A 24,721-nucleotide genomic window follows, 5' to 3' on the forward strand; every position below is an offset into this window, starting at 1 on the left:
TATATATATTTTTTTAATAGAAACTTATTTTGCTTATCTGGGAGAATGTGCCACAGCAGCTGTCACCTCTCCTTTGCTACGAAGAAAGTAATAATATAACTCCATTTTCTAAGCATTGGATTAAGATGACGGGAGTCCAGGAGCAGAGTGAGGGGGGTGTGACTGCAGGTCCCCTCTCCTCCCCTCTGCCCATGGGGATGGGGGCCTGTGGTCCCTGTGGGCGGGGCTGTGTCTGCACAATGGTCCACGCTTGGGCTTATAAAAAGCAGCCTGCTTTATGGGGCAGACTCTCTCCTCAGCATCGCCCAGTGCAGCTGCTACTCCCTGCTTCTGTCTGCACCTCTCTTTACCTCTCTAATACTCAGCAGCCCCTTCTTCTTCTCCTTCTTCATCATGAGTCACTCCGGCATGAAAAGCGCCTCCACCTCTTACCGCCGCACTTTCGGGGGCCCACACATGTCCCCCGTCTCCTACTCCTCTTCCAGCTCCAGGTACTTAACCTCCAGCCGCCACTTGGGGAGCCCCTCCCCGGGCCCCGCCAGCCGCTCCTCGGCCTCGGCCTACCGGGTGAGGTCCAGCACCCCGGTGCGCGTGTCCCTGGACCGGGTGGACTTCTCCGTGGCCGAGGCCATGAACCAGGAGTTCCTGACCACCCGCAGCAACGAGAAGGCGGAGATGCAGGAGCTGAACGACCGCTTCGCCAGCTTCATCGACAAGGTGCGCTACCTGGAGCAGCAGAACGCGCTGCTGGTCACCGAGATCAACCAGAGCCGCAGCAGGGAGCCGGCCCGCGCCGGGGAGCTGTGCCAGCAGGAGCTGCGCGAGCTGCGCCGCCAGCTGGACCTGCTGGGCAAGGACAGGGACCACGTGCAGGTGGAGAGGGACAACTTTGCGGAGGACCTGGCGGCCCTGAAGCAGAGGTGAGTGAGAGAGAGGGGGGGGGGGGGTGCCATGGGGGGGGGGGGGGGGGAGGGGGGAAGGGGTGTGGCAGGGAAGAGGGAGGTGGTTTGGGGGCTGTCAGCAGTGCCCCTACTTTTATCTCTGAGCTGCAGGGGTAGAAAGACACGTTGTTGGCCATAAACGGCGTAACGTTGTTGGCCCGTGTTAAAGGCCCCTTATGGATGGGTGTGGAGATTAATTCCCAGGCTATATACATCTCTGGTATAGTTAAAAAAAAAAAAATAAGTAGTTGTACTGTGGCGGATTTAAGCAGAGTCTGGTTCTGATTGATGATCCCTGTAGTGCAGAGAGGGCAGAAACGCACTGCTGTCCCCTCTCTAGCACTGGAGAGAGCAGAGCATCTTGCACTACTTGTACGCCACATATAGACAGGGAGACACTCTTTGATCCTGCGCTTCTTTTATTGTGTGCAAATTATATTACACACTATGCAGCCCTCAGAGAATTACACATTGAAGCATCAGTACACAGAGAGATGCTGGGAGACACGAGGCAAGTGCACCATCAGGGCGTGGCCACCCCAGGAAGTGTGAGTGCTGTGTGATGTGGGGCACACTGGCCACTGCTTCATCAGAGCTGCCTCAAGGGAAGAAAATCAGGGGCAACGTGTAGCGCATCCTGGCATTTATTCAATTATAAATACTTATGGCTGCATATTCTCCATCATACTGTGTCGGGAAGAAAGTGGAGGAGATTGCATGTGCAAATCTTTTTACGGAGAAAGTTTACACAATGATACATTGGTCCCCCTGAGAAACAAGTGGAGTTGGGGACCCTTTGTTCTCTTTAAATTTCTCCTAGGTTACAGACACAATGAAAGAGAAAATAAATTGTTACAATGAGAAGGGTCAGGGGCGAAATGGAACATAAGGACAGACAGCAGCAGTCAGTGCTATGCTCTTTTGTGGGAATTTCAGTTAACCCTTTCATTGCTGGATGTCCCCAGTGCATCGCTGATGATGGTGTTGATGCATTTCTGTGGGTGAAATGTTAGGGGTACATGTTTGGGGTTTGAATCGTAGCACCTACTCTTTTAATTTGTGTGATGGGTATAAAGTTTCCATGAAATGCATTTTTCTAAAGTTGGCAGTGTGTTTTCTCCCTAAGAATGCTACAAAGACGGATATACAGATATACAAAATGCGCTGTCCCGTCTGGCAGATAAACTGCTTTCATATTGTGTCACTGGGGGAATGGAGAAACAGGGATGTGGCAGGATGAACAGAGACAAAGGGGAGTTACTTGGAGGCTGATGCATCAATATATTGGGGGTGGGGGTAGCACTGGCATATTTACAATTGACCATCTGAGTCCACAGCCTTCTGTCAGTGTGAATATTTCAACAATACACTAGGGCAGTGTTTTTGAATCGGGGTATCGGACAACCCTGGTGTGCTGCAACCTTAAGCCAAAACTTAACTGGCTGCTCAGCAGGATGCTCCCGAACTGCCTGGACAGGCTGTGATTCGCCTCTCCTGTCTCAGCCTGGCACAGAGGAGATAAAGGAGCCTATACATAAGGGGAGGGCAGGGCAACTGCAGTCCTCAAGGGCCACCATCAGGTCAGGTTTTAAGGATATCCCTGCTTCAGCACAGGTGGTACCATCGAAGACTGAGCCACTGATTGAGTCACCTGTGCTGAAGCAAGGATATCCTTAAAACCTGACCTGTTGGTGGCCCTGGGGACTGGAGTTGCCCACCCCTGCTCTACATCTTTTGACAGTGCGGGACACACCCACTGAGCAGCTGAGGTGTGTGTGTGAGAAGAAAGGAGTGAGGGCTTTGTGTGTGTGAGGGGGCGGGGTTGATGGCTTAGTGAGTGAGTGAGGCTAGTGCTGTTTGTGGGGTGGGCGCAGGTATGTGGTGTAAGTAATCAGGGGGATTAATGTGATGTTTATGATTAAGAACGAGGGTTAGTGTGCTGTATGAGAGGGGATACATGTGATGTGAGTGTGATGACATGGTAAATGTGGAGTGTGTAAGAAAAGGATGTGTGTGTGTGTGTGTGTGTGTGTGTGTGTGTGTGTGTGTGTGTGTGTGTGTGTGTGTGTGTGTGTGTGTGTGTGTGTGTGTGTGTGGAGGGTGCTTGTGAAAAGGAAGGTGAGTGTCTGTATATACTGTATAAGTATAAGCGAGGAAGGGATGACTGAGGTTGAAAACAAGATGTTTAAAATCCTTCAGGTGTGCTGCTCAAACATTTTTTGAGAACCACTGCACTATGGATATACTCCGGATATTAGGGACCATTCGTCCTAACAAGCTGCTGTCCCAATTTTTCTTTAGTGTATTGAGTGTACTGACTATGTATAAAAATACCCACACACATTATGGGGCATTGCTGCAGGGACTGGCAGCAGAATGGTAGATAGAACATGGGGGTGTGTCTGTGAGCACAACTGGAATATTGTTGGTGAGGGTGGTACCACATGTTATTAAGGCTAACAGGATGAGAGGTTATGGGGTGCCTGTGGCAGGTTAAGAGTTATTTTCAGGGTGTTTTGTGGGTGGGAACCGGCCTGAGTGAATTGGCAAAATGTTCAATGTTTCTTTTGTTGCTTTCCAATGCATTGCTCCCTCCACTAGTAAGAAACGTAACTGCTGAGGTTCTGAATGTATGTCAGCAGTGGAGTAAGAGGTAGACTTTGTGTATATGTGGACTATAATAGGATAACTAGACAGGGTATTTTGGTATTAGTAGAACGTGTGTCTTTTGGCAGTAGTGTATATGGCATAGCTGTGGGCTATATTAGAAGGACTCCCTAATGGTAACTGTAAATGTATCATTGTTCTGTATTCTCTCTGATAGAAGGTGCCTCTTCTCTGTGCAAGTCATTGGAAGCTGAAGAGATCTCCCTATTTTTCCACTTTGGGAGCTTTCACGTTAGCCATGAGAGTACCTGGGTATGTAGATTAGAGTAACTAGTGAAGGACCTGCAGCAGGATTCTGTTACATTTCAGAGCGCTAAGTGTGTCTGAAATCAGATTTAGAATAACTGGCTGATCAATTGAAGTGTCTCTGGGTAGAGATAGGTTTCCCCCCCCTCCCCCCCCCTCTGGGGGCAGGGCAAGGCTGGGTGTGGCAGCCCTCCATCCCAGACAATGAACATTCTACCACAAAGATCATGGGTGTGAAGATGGGTGGCACCCCTTGTAATATTTGAGACATAAGACTCACAGGATTGGGCACATTAGTCAGAATGAGGGTAAACCGCCTAATATGAGTGGAAGTGTTAAGGGCCATTAATCTCTTAACTCTTAGCTGCCAGATGGGTCTGCATTGCATTGGGGTTACGTTCTAAAGATCCTTCATCCATAGCTGATATCAGGGATTAAAAATCTGACATACCCCCCCAACTGTTTCCATTTAGCAGGTAGGTACTGTACCTGTTTTATGTCTAGTACCTATTAATGCCAGTGCTTGAAGCCCAGAACCCTCCGCTAATTAAAGCCGCTTGGAGAGTGATGACATATATGATAATGATCAGCTGTTTAGGGGGAAATTAACACACGTGTGTGTGTGTGTGTATATACAAATAAATCCAAAAATACACATATTTTATAGGTAACATCTTTTGATATAGTAAATTGCACGTGTTACCGAGCATCCTTGGGGCGTGTCACTTGCTTGGAAGCTCCTCTATGCCGCACTGACAGTGTACCTATTTAAACGTGACATATGCTGGAAGGTCTAACGTGATGGTGTCTGAGCTGAGCTTTGCTGTTGGGGGATCAGCAAATCTTGGAAGTATATGGGAGGAAGTAGGGCACACTGGGAAGATTGTCATATTTTATCAGACCTGCAGGGCGTGTCTGGCTTGTGGAAGAGAAATGCTTCCTATGTGGAGGTCCAGCCAGACAGAGGCGTTATCTGAGTGTCAGGCAGCGGTCAATGTATGATTGATGACAGTGATTAGTAATACAGAGTATCACTTTAATGTACACACCCAGACACACACAACATTTTAATGGATAGCTTGCATCCAAACTCTGGTGCTTTAAGTATTAGATTGTAAGATGCCACTCTCTGTATAAATAATTGTATTATATAAACTATTACTTATACATATATTTACCAAATACAGTCATATTAATAGTGTTTTTTGTAATTAAATGATGTATTTATTTTAAATTATTCAAAAAGAGTCTCCTTTGTTCTGTTCTCTCCATGTGGATATGAATAGAGATTAAATTGTTTTGGTCCATTTTGTTTTCTTTTTTTTTTAAATTGAACATATACAGGAATATAAATGTGAATAGGTAAGTACATTGAAAGTAGAACACAGTCATATGTACAGTATGCATATGTTTATTTATATAGTGCCACCAGGTACACAGCCCTTTACACTTGGCTAAGCGTGCTAAATTTGCTACTGGTTTAAATTAACATACAGAGAAGTGATGTTACAAACCATACTTTGTGTGTCTTGAGCTGAACCTCTCTCCTGGATGGTTCCTTTTTATAAATGTAACCCCTCTTTTATTCTGTACCTCTGCCTACGCACTTGGCCCTGAGGTGGGGGCCCGAGTCCCTATGCCTGTAATATATATACCACATGTGTGTGGAGCAAAACAACGGGACACAACTACAACAAGACTTTGTTATACAACAGATTTTATACACATTAACTGGGTAGCAGGATTCTCGTGATCCTTAGAAACAGGATCACCACATATAAATCGCAATACTTCTCAGTACGTTTCACATAAGCGCTGCACAGGTGTGTGTGTTAGTGTCAACCTAAGAGGCCTCTCAATCCTGGGTATTCAGGCCTATATTTGAGGTGCCGGCTTACTGTTGGGGCTTATGTTTGTAACTGAGTGTAGCAGGCCTGTACTTCACAAAGTTTACTTCAGTACCGCTGGTCCCTGTGACCACCGGAGGGTCCCCGCTATCGCCTGTCTCTCCTCTGGACGGCTCCAGATATCGGCTGCTCGGCTCTCCGGCTCTTTAGGTTGCTTTCCGTCCTATCAGCAACTGCACTCTCATTCACGCAGGACACATGCAAGTCCCGTCCCATCGCTAGTTCTCATTTGTGCCTGGATCCTTCATGCCCACGCAGATCTGTCTCCCTGTCATGGCCACCTCCCTTTTAAAGCTCCTCTCCCTCTTAGTCCCTCCTTCACCAGCCTCTCTACTGGCTCCTCATAGTCACATGTCCATTGTGGAGGAACCTGCTAGGGAGCAGTGTGCATGTGTTGCTTACACAGGGCGTTTTGCCCAAGGCTGAATCCAAGCAGAGTGCCACTACTTTTTAATGCAACTTCATCGAGGACCATTAAGTTGTCTCTCCACCACCCTTGATATAGACTAGTTAATAGACAGTGTGTTCCACCTTCCGATGTCAGACGCGGCACCACTCAATTCTTAAACGCATTGTTGAACTCAAAACTTATTTTTTCTCTTGCATTCACAATCATGGATTCCATGGGAAGTGCGAACATAAAGCTCTTTAAATGTCTCTATCACCACTTCTTATTGCAGTGACCCCTTCAGTGTCTGACGGGCCAGCAATGCATGGAACACAACTTAGCAATGTTTTTATCTTTTATTAATGAATATGGTCGCATTTTTCCTGGGTTTGCTGCCAATCCAAGAGCATTTATTTGTGACGCGAGAGAAAGGTAGTAAGTGACAACCTTCATGTGCTCATTTGCAAATATATTTGGAAAATCTAGACCTTTATGCTTTTTTTTAACATTTTAGTTCCATTTATCTGTACAATACAAAGAAAGCACTTATCCACATAACACATTATAGTTTTAGAAAGCCTAACTCCAAAGCATAATATGGAAGGCTGTACAATAAGTGTGTGTGTGTCTATATATATATACAGTGTTCGACAAACCTATACATTTGCTCGCCCCGGGCGAGTGGATTTAACACCGTGGCGAGCTCCTATTGGCCCAAGCAGCACACGTGTGGTACTAGGTGGCGAGTAGATTTTTTTGTCTGGCGAGTAGATTTTTGGGTGATTTGTCGACCACTGTGTGTATATATATATATATATATATATATATATATATATATATATATATATATATATATATATATATATATATATATATATATATATATATATATATATATATATATATATATCTCTCATACTGCTTTTAGTTACGGCTAGTTGGTTGCCCATGTATTTCTACAGAGAGTATGTTCCAGGTGCAAAGAATAGGATAATATGGAAGCTGGCAATAGTATACGCTGAACAACAGACTAAATGAATCTTTGCTTTGACGTGAGACCTCCTTATTCATTTGCCTGGGGAATATTATTCAATCATAGATGCTTGGATGAATATGGTAATACAGTATATCTACTGACGCAATGCTCTATGTCAGGGGTGCTCAACTCCAGTCCTTAAGCCCCTTCAACAGGTCAGGTTTTCTAGATATCACAGCTTTAGCACAGGTGGCTCAGTCGAGGACCGAGACTCTGATTGAGCCACCTGAGCTGAAACAGGAACTGATTGTGCCAGCTCTGTTGAAGCAGGGACTGATTGACCCACCAGTGCTGAAGCAGGGACTGATTGAACCACCTGTGCTGAAGCTGAGATATCCTAAAACCCTGACCTGTTGGTGGGGGGGGGGGGGGAGGAGCTTGAGGATTGGAGTTGAACACCCAAGCTCTATGTGAAATAAGCCTTGCTTTTTGTTATATACAAAAATAACATTTTTGGTGGACATGACTGCTTTAGTAGACAAACAGAATTGGATTGAGTACAGTACAGTATGTCTTTACTACCCTGTTGACAAAAATAGTATATTGAAGAATCCCGAAACTAAGTCTGGAGCTGGTGCTGCACAGCTGAAGCAGAATCTTGATACTATAGATATCAGTGGATGCCAATGTATTTACTACTTTGGAGTAGTAAAGGATAAGGTACGGGTGCAAAATGAGTAAAAATGTTTGTTAATCTGGTAACAGTGTCCCCTCTGAAGTATGGTGAATAAATTAACACAGTCCGATAATCCAGGACAATTAGGGTTTTTTGCAATTTACGCTGAACGGGGGGGAGGGGGGTATGGAACAATCGGGACTCCGTCCAGTGAAGACTCAGGACAGCCCGAACAACCACCCCCTCCACAATCAGTTAATGATATCCCCAAACCAGATAGTTCTATATAAAGAAGCACTGTAAACTTCCTGCACGATTGACGCTGGAATCTCATCACACAGACAGAAGGGAATATACCGCTCACTGATAATTATATGGGAAGTGTATTGTAAATATGATTGTCGCCCAAAACTGCCTAGAGTGGCACTGGGTGCTTCCTATGTGCGGAGTTGAAATGTATTTTCAAAAATAGAAGGTTGTGTTACCAACAAGTCTCTAACAAGAAGCACATTTATTGGTGCACACCGGGGCTATTTAAAACTTAGCCTTTAATATTCCTACAATTAATATAAGTCTTCACGTGCAAATAAAGTCATCATATAATTATTGTGTGTATTATTTATTTAAAATATTACAGGAGGTAGGGTGACACGCTTTTGCTAACACTGCAATAGTAAAGCACAACTAAACTTCAATGTTAATTGCCTTGTGATGTTAGTTATATATGTAAATTCACACAGCAATTTGGATCAGTGTGTCCTACTGCAGGATATAATGTGATGGTAAAACTTGTTGGCTGTATTTTGCCACAAACAATGCAACATCCATGTAGATTGTTTGAAGGTTGCTTGATGTGTAATTGGGGTGGTGGTCACTAGCATACCTCAGAACTCACCGTTAATTGGGGATAGGCTGAAAAGCACAATGATTGATCCACTGCTACTAATATTGCCACATATAAGTGTTCCACTGGAGTCTGACAAACTAGCGGAATATAAAAGCCATGATTGCCATAGCGCAGTTCTAACATCACTGCATAGTTTTACTCCTAATCTGTTGAAAAATGTGGAGACACTAAATGACAATAGGGTAAAGGTTACCTGACGTGTAGGTGTTATAATCAACTCACTCAACAGTTTTTATGGTTGCTTGATGTATTATAATTGGGGTTGTGGAACCTCATCCCCTTACTACTCCTCATGTTAGCACACATTATTCTAAAGTAGCCAAACTGTAGCAATTTAGCAGTCACAATGCCTGGTACATAGTGGAAATGACAGGACCACTATATACATATTGAAATTTCTTTCTGCACTGAAGATCACCTATGACATCAGGATGGAGAACTTAACCAATGCCTACTTGTTATAGAATGTTCTTGTTTATACTGGATAACCATCATTAGAATGAGTAGCCTCTCTGGTTTTTAGTTATTGTATGATAGACAGTTTATTGTCTTTATTGAGGGTGGTCTCTCTAAGCATGTGGGGGCTTGGTAAAGACTTGCAGAGATTTGCTTCTTGTAGACCAGAGTGGTCCAAGCTAAGTCCTTAAGGACAGCATACTTAGCAACGTTTCCTATTTATGAGGGCAACTCGCACATAATTAGCTAAAAATACATATTTTTCTACTTTCTCCTATAAAAACTAAATCCCCAAATCCAATGCAAGACAATAGGATAGATAGAAATCTCCTGCACTTTCTCAACACGTCTCAGAGCAAATCACTTCTATACAGTATATTGGTCACTATGATTAACAGGCCACGTGGTTCATGGGAATACATAACTAAGCAAGTCGTCGAAAAGATCACTAGAGGTAGGTTAATTAGGAAAAGAGGGGAATAGGATTCCCAAAAAACGATGCTCCAGTGTACTGGTGATAGTCGTATACTTTTATAATGTTCATAAAATCAATAAATCCGGATCACCCATAGCAACAATGGAAAGGATAAGTGCCATACTATGACAGACTCTGACCCCCTCTCAACATACAGAATACAATCTCTTGGGATAAAGTTTAAACGCAGCGAATTGTATAAAAGTCCTTTTACTCACAACCATGTAGATGGTGTCCGGCAGTAGCGTGCTCCCTGCTCACAATTGTGAACCAGAAATGGAATCCCGTGGGAGAAGAAATAGGCGGCGCACTGCTGAAAAAAATCTTTGATAAATTGCACACTTGCGCGAAACGGGTCAGAGTTCTTTCTGCTAGTTCTCATTTTTTATCATGTTGCCTACGACCCAATAAACACGCTTTTTTATTGAACTCTGATCGATCCAGCCTTATTTTTTCAGCAGTGCACCGCCTATTTCTTCCCTCATTTCCGGGTCGTATTGGTTATTTATGTGTTAAAGTAATCTTGAAATCCCAGCCGGTTGTTGATCCTTAAGGACTGATCTGGGACCAGCCTATTGTAGACTGTGAAGAGATTCTGTAAATGGCTTTTCTTCTGGACTAGTCTGTGATGCTCCTTGTTTCTTCTTTCCATGGACAGGCTGGATGAGGAAATACACAAACGGGAAGATGCGGAGAATAACCTGGTTTTATTCAGAAAGGTGGGTTTTGGATCTCTGCCTAGCTGTCTCACTATCTGTCTGACCCGTTCTGCCTCTTACTCTGTCACTGGTTGTCTCTGGTTGTCTATGATTTACTGTCTTGCTCTATCTGAGCAGTTTGTCACCGGCCATCTTTCGCTCACTCTATCTTGAGGATGTAATAAAAGAGACTCTATGTCTTAGTCTTTGGCTACCTAACTCTAGGGATGTGAGACTTCATGCACATTGAAAAGTTATAATTGTTTCCGTATCCCATCTAAGAAACCCACTGTATTAATTACATTTCACAGAATTGATACACACTGGTTAGACAGAGAGGTTTTCACCATCAAAGACCTGGCAATTTTATTTGACAAAGCAAAAAGGGAGGAAAATATCAGCTGGATCCATAAACTCTCGTCGCTTCATATGATTTTATACTGACCAACTCCCTATAATTATCTAAAAAAAGTTAATGTTTCTTCCCTCCTTAAAAAAAAGTACTCATCCAAATGTAGACCAAAGGAAGATAAAGTGATGCCCCTCGCTTTCCACCCAAATCTCCACAAGAATATTCACATTGGCTTATGTGAATATGAGCCTTATTTACTAAGCAGTGGCATTCTGGCTAGAGGGGGGTGGGAACCTACAGGAACTCTGTTCCTGCACTTTTTTTTCTGTGCGGGAACTGAATTCCCCAAACTTATTCTTCATAACATTTGTTTAGATAGCTGAATGAATCCCACTGTTTTATATTTTTTGGGGGGGAATCCACATTAGTCATTTTTATTATTGAGTTGAGGAGAGGATAATAACAAACAAAAAAACAACAGAAAAAGAAAGGAAAGGAGCCGGGCATTAAAAAGGCCATTTAAAATGTAGTTTCAGGTTTATATTAATAACCATGTATGTATATCTTTATTTAAATAGCGCCTTCAAGGTTCACAGCGCTTTAGAATACACGTGGCATATAACACATTGTGGGAATAAGCCCTTCCGACATAAAGCAATAGGAAAATGAGTCCCTGCCCCAAAGAGCTTACAATCTAAGTGATAAGTAGGGTGAACTTACAGAGACAGTAGGAGGGTGTTCTGGTCAGTGTGTCTGTACGGGGTCAAGGTCAGTGCATATGAGATGTATAGTATCAGCCAAAGGAGCTACCTATATGCTTAGATAAAAAGGTGTTTTTAAGAGAGGTTCTAAAGGTGGAGAGAGAGGAGCGAGTCGGATATTGAGGGGAAGGGCATCCCAGAGGTGTGCGGCAGTCAGCGAGAGAGGTTTTGTATTGTTTGCAGTTTCTTTCTTATTGAAACAATAGACTTAACATTTTGATATATGATGCCCAATGTGTCACACTACCCTACCCAGTGGTTGTAGTATCATTGTACTTAATCATACAGAGTACATTTTTATAGACAGAGAATCTGTCTTTTTTAGTTAAAAGGGTAAAAATGAATTTTTATACATTTAATGCCCTTACCAATATACATTATAAATATTGTTCTAATACAGTACATTCCTATTCATATTAAATGAATGCAGGCACATTAGAAATACAGAATACATTACTACAACATGCAAGCAGTAATAAAACAATGCAACACAGTACATAAAAAGTAAGGGGATGGGGGAAGAGTGACATATTGGAGGGAGAGGGTGAGATATGGAGGGGAGAGAGTGAATAGGAGGGCGGGAATCATGGGGGAGTGGTTGACATGGGTGGGTGGGTGGTTGGCGTGGAAGGGAGAGCGTTTATATTTTGAGAATTAATGGGTTGATGTGAGTGGTATATAGGGGAGTGGGTGACATGGGGGGGAAAATGACACATGGGGGTAGTGAGTTATATAAAAGGGGGAATGGGTGACATAAGGAAGTGGGTGTAATGGGGGGGCTGTACCTCTCCTTGGTGCAGAGGGACACGTTGGGACGTCCCCCCTCCGCCTCCCAGCGGTGTACTAGTACAGATGGGTGAAGGTGGGCAACCATGGGGGAAGAACATTCTGTAGGGGGGGGCAGTTTCCACCCCTTCTACCACTATAAAATCCTCTCTCCCTCGTTTTGTAAACCATCATATAGCACTGGCCATATGGTGTCTTGTGGTGCATCAAGGTGTCTTGTGGAATTGCACCTCATAGTAAGTTATTGGTCACTGTTGCCTCATGGTTGTTGCCTATCATGCTGTCTCTCTAACTCGGTGATTTTCAACTTTTTTTTGGTTCGGGAACCCAAGAATTCGATTTTGAAATTCTGAGAAACCCCAACCCTCGTCACCCCCATTTCTCTCCCCTCGCCCCAGTCTCTCTCCCGCTTACGCTCACTCTCCCTCTTGCGCTCCTTCTTCCCCCTCACTCTCCCCCTTGGTGCGCACACACACACTCTCCCTCCCAACTTACATACACACTCTCCCACTTATACACACAAACACGCGCGCAAAAAGACACACGCTCCCACTTATACACACACTCTCCCACTTAAATATATACACACGCACACACACGTACACACTCTCCCACTTATATATACACACACACACACTCTCTCCCACTTGTATACACACACACTGTTCCACTTATACACACACACTCTCCCACTTACACTCACGCACACACACACACTTACACACAAACACTCCCATTTACACACACACACTATTCCACTTACACACACACTCTCCCACTTAAATATATATATATATATATATATATAAACACACACACACACACACACACACATTCCCACTTACACACACACACACACTCTCCCACTTATACACATACCAACCACCCGCCCACTCTTTAAATCCTCTCTCTCCCTCTTGTCAGCGGCGCCGACAGGTATAGGCAGGGAGAGGACATATAGCAGTGACCGTGCGGCTGCTGTTGTTGCTGATGCCGGCTCACTATTGTGTGGGGGTGCCGCCGCGCCGCTGGGCCTGGGACAGCATGGGAGAGTTGTCCCAGCTCTCTCCCCCTGGCGGCCGCGGAACCCCGGGGTCCTGCGGAAGGCCAGTTGAAAACTACTGCTCTAACTCTTCCTCTCTGTAGTAGAAGAGGAGGAGCATAGCTGTCCATGAACTCTTTCTCTCAGCGTGACTATACTGTATTTCTCACTGGTCCTATCTGGCCGTCTCTTGCAGCCTGGCTCTTTCTTGTAGTCTGATCTCAATCAAATCTCTCCTTCTCTTGACCATCTCATAGGATGTGGATGATGCAACGCTTTCTCGTCTGGAGCTGGAGAGGAAGATCGAGTCCTTGATGGATGAAATTGAATTCCTGAAGAAGCTTCATGAGGAGGTAAGGCTGTAATTCTCGTGTTCGTGTTGTTAAGGAAGCAACACTGGACCAGGCATCATCCCTGGGGTGGCTCATCCCCCTTAAAGGGCTTTGGGTTGACGGGTGTACGTGCCTACGTGAAAGGCCATGTAAACAGACCTACACAGCTGTAATATCCAATGTATTCCATGCTTTGGACATTGCGGGCCATATTGACTAAGCGGTGCTACTCCATAAAATACCTTCTGGCTCAGGAAGACAGAGGAAGAGGAAGCAGGATACCTTCTGGCGTAGGAAAACACGTTACAGCTCATTCAAGTGCAGGAAAGGTGCCTTGTGGAATAGCACCGCATATTAAATATTGGCCTATATGATCTCACTGTGTATTGTGGCTATCATTTTTGCATGTATCTTATGTTATCTGGGGTCTGGGTTTTTTTCTATTGGTTTTCATAATAATAATGATAACTCTTGCAAATGCTGTCAACCCAATGAAATGCTCAACCTACAATCTTTATTCCACTTATATACACTTCAAATATAAGGAGCATGTTACTTAAGTTTCTTACAATTGACTCATGTCTGTTAGCTACATTACTTCAGGCAAACTCAAAGCTGGCCGATTTTTTTTTTTGGCACACTACAAAAAAAAGAAAACATTACCGCACGAGTCACAGAACTTGGTATATTATATCTGGTGTGGTATAACTTCTCCTTGGCTCCTCCTATTGCTCAGCATAATTCCGTGTTTTTCAACTTTTTTTGTTTGTTAAGGAACCCTATAATTATATTGTGAAGTTTTGCGGAACCCCAACCCTCACTAATAGCGGGTCTGAGATCAGATGCATTGTAAGGAACCCCGACCCTCTCTTATAGCGCGTCTGAGATCAGATGCATTGTAAGGAACCCCGACCCTCTCTTATAGCGCGTCTGAGATCAGATGCATTGTAAGGACCGCAGCCCTCTATAGATCTGTATTGTACATTCTTCTGTATTTGGTACCATTTTCAAATTGCATGAAACCCTTTAGGGATTCCCAGGGGTTTCCAGGAACCCCTGTTGAAAAGCACAGTACTAACTGATGCTGGAACTATAAAATAAGGACTGAGTAGGATGCACAGTGGAGTATGGATACATTTCCCCATTTCCAATCTTCATGCTCCCTCTGACACGTTCGCTCTTTTCCCGTGCAGGAGCTCACAGATGTCCAGGTCTCGGTGCAGGTTCAGCCCATTCACATGGAGATCGAGGCTTCGAAGCAGCCTGACCTGACAGCCGCGCTGAGAGATATCCGTAGCCAGTATGAGAACATCGCAGCCAAGAACCTGCACGAGTCCGAGGAGTGGTACAAATCCAAGGTACACAAAGGACAGCAAAGACCAGAGACACTTTCACAGCGGAGAAAGAAATTGAATAGTGGGGGGACGCAGAGATGAAGGAAGGGAGTGACACCCAAAAAGAAAAGACCTTTTTCTTCCACTATTTATCATGTGTTTGCTGTGATTCTACACTCCAGTTAGTACTTATGGACATAGAGTCCTACAGTTTGCAGCAGCATAGTAAATATGGCCCATAGCCTATCAAGCTCCTTTATATTAAATAGCTACATCTTGATGAGTAAGGAGTGCAGACCCCTCCAGCACTTAACTGGTTAGGTGAGCATTGCTAATTTCATTCAATTGTAATTAAACCAGGGTTTCACTTGCTTTCCTTAATTATATAACTGTGTGGTCCACCTAACTGCAAATGTGTCGTGGAAGTTGCTGTCCTAACATAAAACTTTGCCACGCATCTTCGGAGCATTAAAGGAGTTAAACATCTTCTTCTCGTCCTCTCTCCACATGAAGGAGTCTATTCATGAAGCTGATTAATCGTTAACGGTCGCCAATTCTCATTGTGTTTCATTTTGCAGCTCGGTGAATAGAAAGGAGGCCTTCCATGGGTAGCGGGTTTAGAAAAAGTAACCATTGTCATCTGATTAAGGAAGATTACTCCATTACGTACTAAAAAGAAACAAACCCTTGCTTACTATATTTAAATGACACAGAAATCACAAAGATAGAATGACAATGGTAAAAACCATTTAGCGCCATGTTGACTACATGGTGCTATTGCATAGGACACCTTCTGGTGCCAGAAGGTGCCTTACAACCGCAGCAGTTTACTAAGCAGTGCCTTGAGGGCTTGTGGCAGCAAAGAGGTTAAGGGACTGTGAGGTTGAATGACATTGTTAGTGTGTGCGGAGCTCCGTGTTCAATACGCACATTATCCTGTTTCCCATCCTTTCCTGGGCAGTTTACTGACCTGTCAAACGCTGCAAATCGGAATAATGAGGCCCTGCGCCAAGCCAAGCAGGAGGTGAACGATTCGCGGCGTCACGTCCACAGCTTGACCAGTGAGATCGACGGGCTGAAGGGAACTGTGAGTAATTCCTTTAAGGGTTTGGACACATTGGGCATATGGATGACGATTGTGAAATAAAATATTCATCAGCATCAGTTTGGGCCAGCATCACATGTATGAGGCTTGTTAATCTTGCTTCTTACATTTGGTTCAGATTTCTATGGTGCACAGATTAATTTTTCATAAACCTGGAATGAGAATGGTTGGCTGAGCCAGTTGACGTCTCTAATTGCGATACATCTCATTATAATATTGCGCTGACTCTCTCCCCACCTATAACCACTCCCCAGATTGCTCACGGGCACAAAGTGGAGCAGTGTGAAACTGAGGCAACTTGCACCAGTTTTGGGAGCAATGCTCCAGTTTGCGTTATTTGATGCTTATCTCCCATTGCCTTTGGGTAGATACCTGTAAGGCTGTAGGCATCAGATTGAATGTTGTCTATTTACCACTATGGAGTGAAAGTCCGCACTGCATCATCAGGGAGTTAAAGTCACTGGAGATGAAACACTCAAAACTGTAGGCAGTGATGGGTGGTTCAGAAATGATAAACAGCCTCCCAACTTCTCCAACATAATCATCAAACCATATAACAGGCACATGGGGCACACATCTTTGCAAATAAAACACATGCCAACATATATGTAGAGAGACCACCGTCCCACAGCTCAAAACAATAACATCCACATGTATTGATTAATCACCTGCAAAACCAGAAACGTGGCCTACCTAATGAGATGCAAAAAGAATGCATCAATGTCAATTATGGTGTAGAAACCAAACAGATGCTTTGACCCAGGGTGAATCACCAAAGCTTTAGCATATCAGACGTCGGTCCCAGAACACCTGTGCGACAACACATTTCCCCCAAGCAGGCCTCCCATGTAGGACTCTTCAGGACTAATCCTTTCTGGAAACTTGAAGAAAACACAAGAATGAAAGAACTTCTGAGCACAAAAACAATAGTTTGAACAATGATATTGGTATCGTGACTCTTTTTGGCAACCTGCAATGCACATCCTGCTCCATTTCTCCATCTAATGCCTCTGCACACATCTCTTATTCACCGTACCCACACACAATAATGCATACAGTGTCTTTCCAACTTTCCTGCTACAGTACACATAAAGACCTGTATGATTTAGGAAGTTCTGTACACACTATACTATTACACCTGTAAAGAACTTTCTTGATCATCCATTAAAATTTAGGTAAGCCTATGATGAATCTACCTCGATGGCCCAAAACAGAAGCTGAACGTAAGCATGTGTTATTTGTCAGATGCTGTTCTGTCTCTCCCCAGTACATGATGGTATATTGAGAGTCTTATGGTAGAGTTGTGGTCAGATGCTGTTCCTATTATTCTCCTCCTCAGAATGAGGGTATCCTGCGTCAGTTAAAGGAAATGGAGGATCATTTTGTGGAGGAGGCATCTCGTTACAATGACACAATTGGAAATCTGGAGCAGGATGTGCAGAATATGAAGGAAGAGATGGCTCGTCATCTCAGGGAATACCAGGACCTGCTCAATGTGAAGATGGCGTTAGATATTGAGATTGCAACCTACCGAAAACTCCTGGAGGGAGAGGAGAGCAGGTGAGGAGGAGAGAGCAAGAGATGATAGGCAGACACAATTTAAGGGAGGGGAGACTAAATTGGTTAGGCAGTGAAGGTGAGCTATAAGTGAGAGTGTGGAAAGGAGAATGGTGAGGCCTAAAGTGTTGGATATTTTTGTTTTGGGTACAGATGAGTTAAGCTGTGGGAGAAAAACAGGTGACATTAAAAGAGATACATTGGAAGGTGAGACAGAGAGAGCAAGGCTGGTGAGAGCAAAAAGGAGAGTGGGGCAAGTGACACTTGCATGTCACTACCCACAATTCTTGTCTGCAGCTTAACCACTGTATGACATGGCAATAGGGTACATAAAGAACGTTTATGGACCTGTAAGACACGCAAATACACTCATGGGACTTTTATCTTGACAAATAAGACTGTGAGAGAGTGAGTGGGGACGGCACAGTGTGAGAAGAGTGAGGATAAGATGAGGAATGCAGACAAGAGAAGGAGGGGCTTATTCAGTAAAGAGTGATAGTGCTGATTCGGCACCACAGAGACTCCCATTTAGTTGTATGGGAGTTTACTTGCGGTAGTGCCCTATCGGCATTATTACACTGATTATATGAGTGCGTGAGGAGAGTTAGGATAAGGCATGTACTGTACAGTAGCTGAGGGTAAGAGAAGGCATTTGGGGTAGGCGTGGGTGAGATAAATGCTGTGAAGTTGCTCTCCAGTGCTGGAGAACTGTTCAGCTCCATTCAAATGAATGGGACTAATATGTTCTCCAGCACGTGGAAGACAGATTCACAGCACTTAAAAAGTTACAGAGATTCAGTGGGCGTGGCAGGTGTGTTTGGTTTTCATGGGGAATGAGACTGGCGGATGCTGAGTGTTAGTTGTGTAAATGAGGGACAGCGGGATACAGTGTGTGGGCTTGGTGTCTCATCTTAGTCTGTTTCTTTCAGGATTTCGGTCCCCATCCATTCAATGTCTTCTCTCAGTATGAGGAGCCCAGGTGAGTGTCTCCTGATGACACCTTCATATAACTTTTTATTGCAGCTGCACACAGGACTGGATCTTACAGCAATTCTCAGTGCTTCAAGCTATGACATAGATAAACAAGCTGTATCTTAACCTGCCTTGGCTTTTCTCACTCTAGTCTGGCATCACTAAGCCGTAGCTCTTATTTAGTAACTTTGGGGCTTTGAGCTACAAAAAGGACTTGGAATGAGGTTTCAGTTTTACTCTCTTTTCTCTTTACCACTGCTGGTTCTCTGTGGGTTGCCCTGTGTGTCTCACGCTCATTATCCCTGGGTATTGGCGTGGTTACCTCTTTCTGTCTCCTGCTGTCCTTCTCTGTTGATGTCTCTTTTCACATTCACCCTTTTGGCTCTCTGCTCCCCTTTCTTTTTCCGTCTGTCTTCTCTGTCTCTTAGTTCTGCCTTCTCGTCTTCCTTTTTATTTCTCTCTACCCCCCTTTTCTCCATATTGTTAACAGCAGCTGCCCTTCCACTCTCCCCTTCACTCTGTCTCTTTCTCTCTTCCTGGCAGCTCCTGAGATTGATCACAGCTCCGAAGTTCACACCCGGAAAACTGTTGTAATTAAAACTATCGAGACACGTGATGGAGAGGTCAGTGGTTAGTGCTCATAGAAGGGGTGAATGTGAACGCAGGCAGTATGGAGGATATTTATTAAGCATTTCGATTCCACAACCCACCTCTCCTTGCAGGACGACACCTCACGGCCCTGTGTCTTTCTGAGCAGGTACTGGGGAGGTTTCAAGCCAAACGTGATGAAATTCTGGGGCTAAAGATTGCAGAAGATGTATCCAAGAAACAAATAACATTAAACATCGTAGGACTCTTTTGTTGGATAGATCTGTTGCAAAAGTTGGGCCCCCAGAATTGCTCTAGTTTTGGCTTGATGCATTGACCTCAGTGTGTGTATCAGTTATGCATGTGCATTGTTTTTTTGCTGTTAATTATAGGATTGAATCAGAGGGTCTCCGGTGCTGGACTGTGTTGATTTCCCTGCTTCCTGAGATACCTCTGTAGGCTGCTGGTATCTCTGCAGAGTTTAAATGTCCAGGTCACGCGGGCCAATAGGAAGCCACAAGGAATGACGTCACAGCTTCCTATTGGCCCACGGAACATTAAAGCTGCTATTTCATTAGGGACACAAGTTCCCTGGCTGCAGAGATACTGGCACCCCCCTACTGCGGTGAGTATCTCTATAAGCAGGGGAGTCCCTGGAGCTTGAGACCCCCTGCTTCAAGCCTGTAATGAACAAAAACATTACGCAGTGATACATGTTTTGCTGCTTTAAATCATTGATTTGTGCCCGCGGTTAGCTGAAACTTGGGAGGGGTCCACTTCAGCCAGTCCTTTATTTTGCATATCATGTGAAAACATTGAAGTATTTCTGGATCCCTACTGAAATTAGAAAATTACTCAACAAAACAAGTAACAATTCAGCTTTAGAGATAACAACATTTGTTTAATGAATCCAATTACATTGGTGAGCTAGCTACAAAATGTGAGCCAAAAGAAACTCACGTTGAACAGAGACCCGGAGTTTAAATTGCTTAGTGAAACCTACCTCATATTTGTTAACTAGGTCGTGGAAAATGAAGGGCTAAGCTTCATCTTGTCCTCTTCATTTCAATAAATCCAGTTCATTGGCCCAGATTTAATCAACTGTGTGAAGGTATTTTAAATGAACTAAAGACAGTCAGTGCTACATCCAATATGACAAATGATAACGTTAATCCATAAGGATGTAGCACTGAGGATCTGGTGTTACATTGTATGAGGTCACAATCCCAGTAGCATTCCTTTTTGACACAGATATTCATGGTGCGGTGGGTTTGGGGTTTGAGCTTGCAGGGGCTGAGTGTTTGTACATTTCAATTTTAAATGAACTAACTGTAAAGCCTTAGCACTGCTTAGTGAATATGGCCCCTTGCTTTAGCTCATAAGGTAGGCAGGTTCCACTAACCTATTACCTCGTTAATACAGTGTATGTGCCCAGGTACAAATGAGCACATTAAGGCCCTTACTCTATATAACCTGCAATAGGCACTATAACAATTTATAACATAAGGACCTATGTGTCTGTATTAGTGCGTGGGCATATTTAGATTTTATGCTTGTTAACGTATATGAATGCATTTTGTATGACCGTAATATTTGTACCCTCCTCTCCAGCAGGTTGTGACTGAGTCAAGAAAGGAGCAGTCTTCAGAAGGACAGAAATGATCTGCTTACTTGTGACTGGAGAGACCCAATGCCCCTGGGATACCCTTAAATAACCCAAGCCTAGTGAACGCGGAGCAGCTTGCGTCATCCTAATCGTGTCATCTTGGGGGTCATTCCCACACATGACATTTCTCTTCTACATAGAGTGGCATTCAGGGGTTGGGTTACCATGACTCATTTACTTGCTGATAAAACAACCCCTGATTGCCTGTGTCCCAGGTAGCAATACTGTTGCATTCTTTAGAATTCTAACCCTATCTGTGTTATGTGCTCTCACAATACAGGGTGTTTATATGTTTTGTTTCCACATCAACATTGAGCATTCTTCCTCCATACAAAGTGCTGACATAGTCATAGTTCAGGTAGATGTGACATTTGTGGAGTGCACCTTTCTGTTGGGACCATGCTCTTCCTGGTAAGCCTGCTGGGGAAAAAAGGTGACCTTTTTGCTGCTAGAGGAGCGTGCAGCTCTCACAGCTCATGAAAAGAAAACCCTATATATACAGTATATGAATTAAAACATCATACTTGTCGGCATTTCTATGCCCAGTCCTGATGTTATACCTTTTAATGCCAGAGGAGCCTGCTGGCACAGAAGGGTTAAGTAAAGACCTATTTCGCCTCAATAGTATTAGCCCCCCTCTGCGTTCCCCTTACTCTGCGCCCTCCTTTGACACAAAAACACTGGAAATTCAAGCTTGCTGGTGGGTTTTGGGCTCCTGCTGCTGCCCAGGACAGGAATTGCTTAAAGACAAGACAGCTGTGAAGCGACTTTGGTGCTATATCTTCCCTCCTTCTCTGTATCAGCTGGGACAGGAGTTACACTGGCCCCTAAGCCTGGTAGTAATGTACATGTGCCATGTCTGCTTAACCAGCCAATAAAACCATTCACAGCAATCCAGGCCAAGAAAGCCTTGGACAAATGTGCTTTTGTGTGAAGTTTATTTTTGTTTATCACTTTTTTACCCACGTGTAAGAACCTGTATTTGTTTGTGGCTTCTTCCAGCTACACAATGTAGAGTCAACAACCAAGTCCAAACTAATGTATCCAGAAAAGTTAACTACCTGTCTTTAAAAGGCTGTACCAAAAAAACCTCCATATTAGTTGAACAAAATTGTAATATGGGTGTGTACCTAAAAACAGCTGGACCACACCACCACTGTTCAGTACAATTGAGTAATATGTTAGGCTGTGTAGCACATCCAAGAAGTTCTACATTAGTTTTTTTTCTGGATCAAAGTGTAGCAAAAACATCATCATTTCAGGTCCAGCATGATGCTTTCCAAATGTTTGGGTCTCCTGCGGTGAGCCAAAGGTTCGGCTCTTCATAAGCAACCACTTTGTACTGATGAATCATTTATCAGTGTCAACATTTTTAACCAGGGTTATTTCTTACCACTTGTTAAGGACTTGTTTCCATTCCTGCATATACATCATTTAGTGTTAGCAGTCCAAGAAATCTCTCTTGATTCTTTACGTATCCAGCTCCAGTTTGGCATGAAAAGATTCACGGATCCTTGCTTTCAGATGTTTCCTCCATCGGGCAAGAATATTTGCCTAGTGGACAGAATATGGTCTCCGGGGACTGCCTTTGTCCAGCGGCCAATGGAAAGAGGATGTGGCAACTTTTTCTATTGGAGACCCCATGGCCTTATTTTCAGGTTTTTGGGGGGACAACACCAACAACAAAGAAACTACAACCAAGGCCAGAGGACCGCAGATCAGCTCAGGACAAGGACAGGTTGCTTTAAATTGGTTTCATTGACTTGAAATAAAATGGCTTTTTGCCAAGTTCCAAAGTGCATGTTAAATGCTCTTTGATTTTAATACTTTTACTCTTTACAGTAGGCATTTCCTCTTGTAATTCATCATCAATAATAAGCATCAAGTTAATGGAACACTTGGTTAGGATTTTGTCCCACGAAGCTGTATGATAGTATTCCACTAAGTTTGAAATATGTTAATTATAATTGGTGTGTTTTTTTTAATGAAATGTTCAAAGTGCCTTAGTCTTTATCTGCTTTCTCAAGAAAACTGAGGATATGGAAGTAGAGAATGGCATTTGTGAAATTCTACCTTCTGAAAGAAAAAAAAAGACAATAGCAATATAATTACAATGTTAATATACACTGGTGCAGTAAGTGAAGACTAAGGCCGTGCCTATAGTGCCGTCGATGGCGACACGACGGGAGATATTACCCGTCGCCACCGGCGAAAGTTCTATTTTGCCAGGCGGCGGCATCGCGTAATTCCGGCAATTTTATTGGTTCAAGGGCCCTTGAAAAATCAAATTTTGCTAGCTACCAGTTTTCGCGGCGTCGCTTTGTCGCCGTCGCGCACACTATAAGCGCACGCGGCGGCAATGCTTTTGTTTTTGGGCGATGTCGCGTCGCCGGCACTATAAGCATGGCCTTAGGCTGCATCCATAACCTAAGAGGCCATTACCTCATGGCGCTTAACCTTTGATTGGCCGGACAAGCGGCTGAATACAGCAGAAGCCACACACACACGCAAGCAGATTACATCTCTAGCCTTATAAGGAAATTGTAGTTTTATTTGCTGCCCTGGGGCAGCTGTTTTTGGATGAGCTTTCAAGTTTTAAAAGGATGTCACAATTACAAGTACGTTTAAAGTGAGACACTGAGCCACTTTTAGAGTTAAGTGAAACATTCAGATGTTTGGGGCCAAGTATGAAAATAATGTAGGACCAGCATTATTAAAGGGGCAATCACTCCTAGGACCAAACTAATTGTCCTAAAATGATAAAAGGGTTGTTTAGGTGATTGTAACAAGTTTACTATATTTGTGAATAATACTATTAAGCGTCAGAGGTTTTTTAAATCTCTTCGGGTCATATTTACTGAACAGTGCACTGCTATAAGACGCCAGAAGAAACCATATATACCCATTTACTGCTATAAGCTATGTCATCTGGAGCTGGAGCATCTTTTATTGAATAACACCGCTCAGCAAATATTGTGTAAGTTTCATGTAAGGACTGGACAAGTATATCACTTTTAAAATGGTTTCATAACACAAATATCCTATTGCAAACTTAAGCCGCGCGTATAGTGCCCGTGACGGCGAAGCGACAGATGACGTCACCCATCGCCGTCGCCACCCGCGAAATTTGAATTTCGCGTTGCAGCGACGTTGCTAGTGACGTGGCTATTGATTGGTTCAGAGGCTGTCACATGTGGCGACAGCCTCTGAAAAAATCAAATTTGACCGGCTACCAAATTTTTGGTTGCAACGTCGTTCCGGCGGCATTGCATTAGTTTTGGAGCGCCGTCGCAAGGCACTATAAGTGCAGCCTTAAACAGTAATAGTGGGTTTGGAATGAGAACAGCATGACATCATCTCATCCATAATCTGTGATGCAAGGTTTAATATTAATTATTATTAGGCACTGGCTCATGTCCATTGGCTGCCGGCTTGGATAGGATTGCCATATTAAATGCCACCCAAAAAGGGGACATGATATTGCCCATATATGATACAATGGTATTGGTCACTCATTCACCTAAGGTACCAGAGCCGGTGCAAGGATACTTAGCACCCTAGGTGAACCTTCAGCTTTGCAAACCCCCCTCCCCCCCCCCCTCTCATTCTCTCTTCCTGCCTAGTTGTGGTGTGGAAGGTCTTTCTTGGCGGGCAGCAGACACCTGAAGTCTTCATTGACTTTCGGTTTGGACCGCTGGGGCAGCTCCCCCCTGCCGCTGCTCTGCTGCTACTGCCATCCTCTTCAACCCTTTTTAGTTACTGGGTAGCAAAATCTGCCATCTCCCAATTGTTGCCGCGCTATGCCTACCGCCTATCTTGCCTAGTAGTTAATCCAGTCCCTTCCGTACATGAACACACATACACACTCAGTGACCCCATTATACACAAG

The 24,721-nt window shown here is 43.9% G+C and overlaps 1 protein-coding gene across 1 annotated transcript; it reads left to right on the forward strand.

Moving 5' to 3' along the window:
• Positions 1-263: 263 nt before the first annotated feature.
• On the forward strand, positions 264-21,752 carry PRPH (peripherin). The gene is made up of 9 exons (XM_075591260.1): positions 264-920; positions 10,298-10,358; positions 13,536-13,631; positions 14,804-14,968; positions 15,906-16,031; positions 17,389-17,609; positions 18,536-18,585; positions 19,122-19,201; positions 20,778-21,752. Exons 1-9 carry the CDS (start codon positions 394-396, stop codon positions 20,826-20,828), a joined length of 1,377 nt encoding a protein of 458 aa, XP_075447375.1. The 5' UTR covers positions 264-393; the 3' UTR covers positions 20,829-21,752.
• Positions 21,753-24,721: the final 2,969 nt, after the last annotated feature.

Source organism: Ascaphus truei, chromosome 3 (genome assembly GCF_040206685.1).
Source record: "Ascaphus truei isolate aAscTru1 chromosome 3, aAscTru1.hap1, whole genome shotgun sequence".
NCBI classification, from domain to species: domain Eukaryota; kingdom Metazoa; phylum Chordata; class Amphibia; order Anura; family Ascaphidae; genus Ascaphus; species Ascaphus truei.

Excerpts from the sequence above, each read along its gene's own strand:
- PRPH (XM_075591260.1), top strand. The coding sequence starts at position 394 with ATGAGTCACTCCGGCATGAAAAGCGCCTCCACCTCTTACCGCCGCACT. Across the intron at positions 921-10,297 it reads CTGGCGGCCCTGAAGCAGAG|GCTGGATGAGGAAATACACA; the intron begins GTGAGTGAGAGA and ends TTCCATGGACAG. Across the intron at positions 10,359-13,535 it reads ACCTGGTTTTATTCAGAAAG|GATGTGGATGATGCAACGCT; the intron begins GTGGGTTTTGGA and ends ACCATCTCATAG.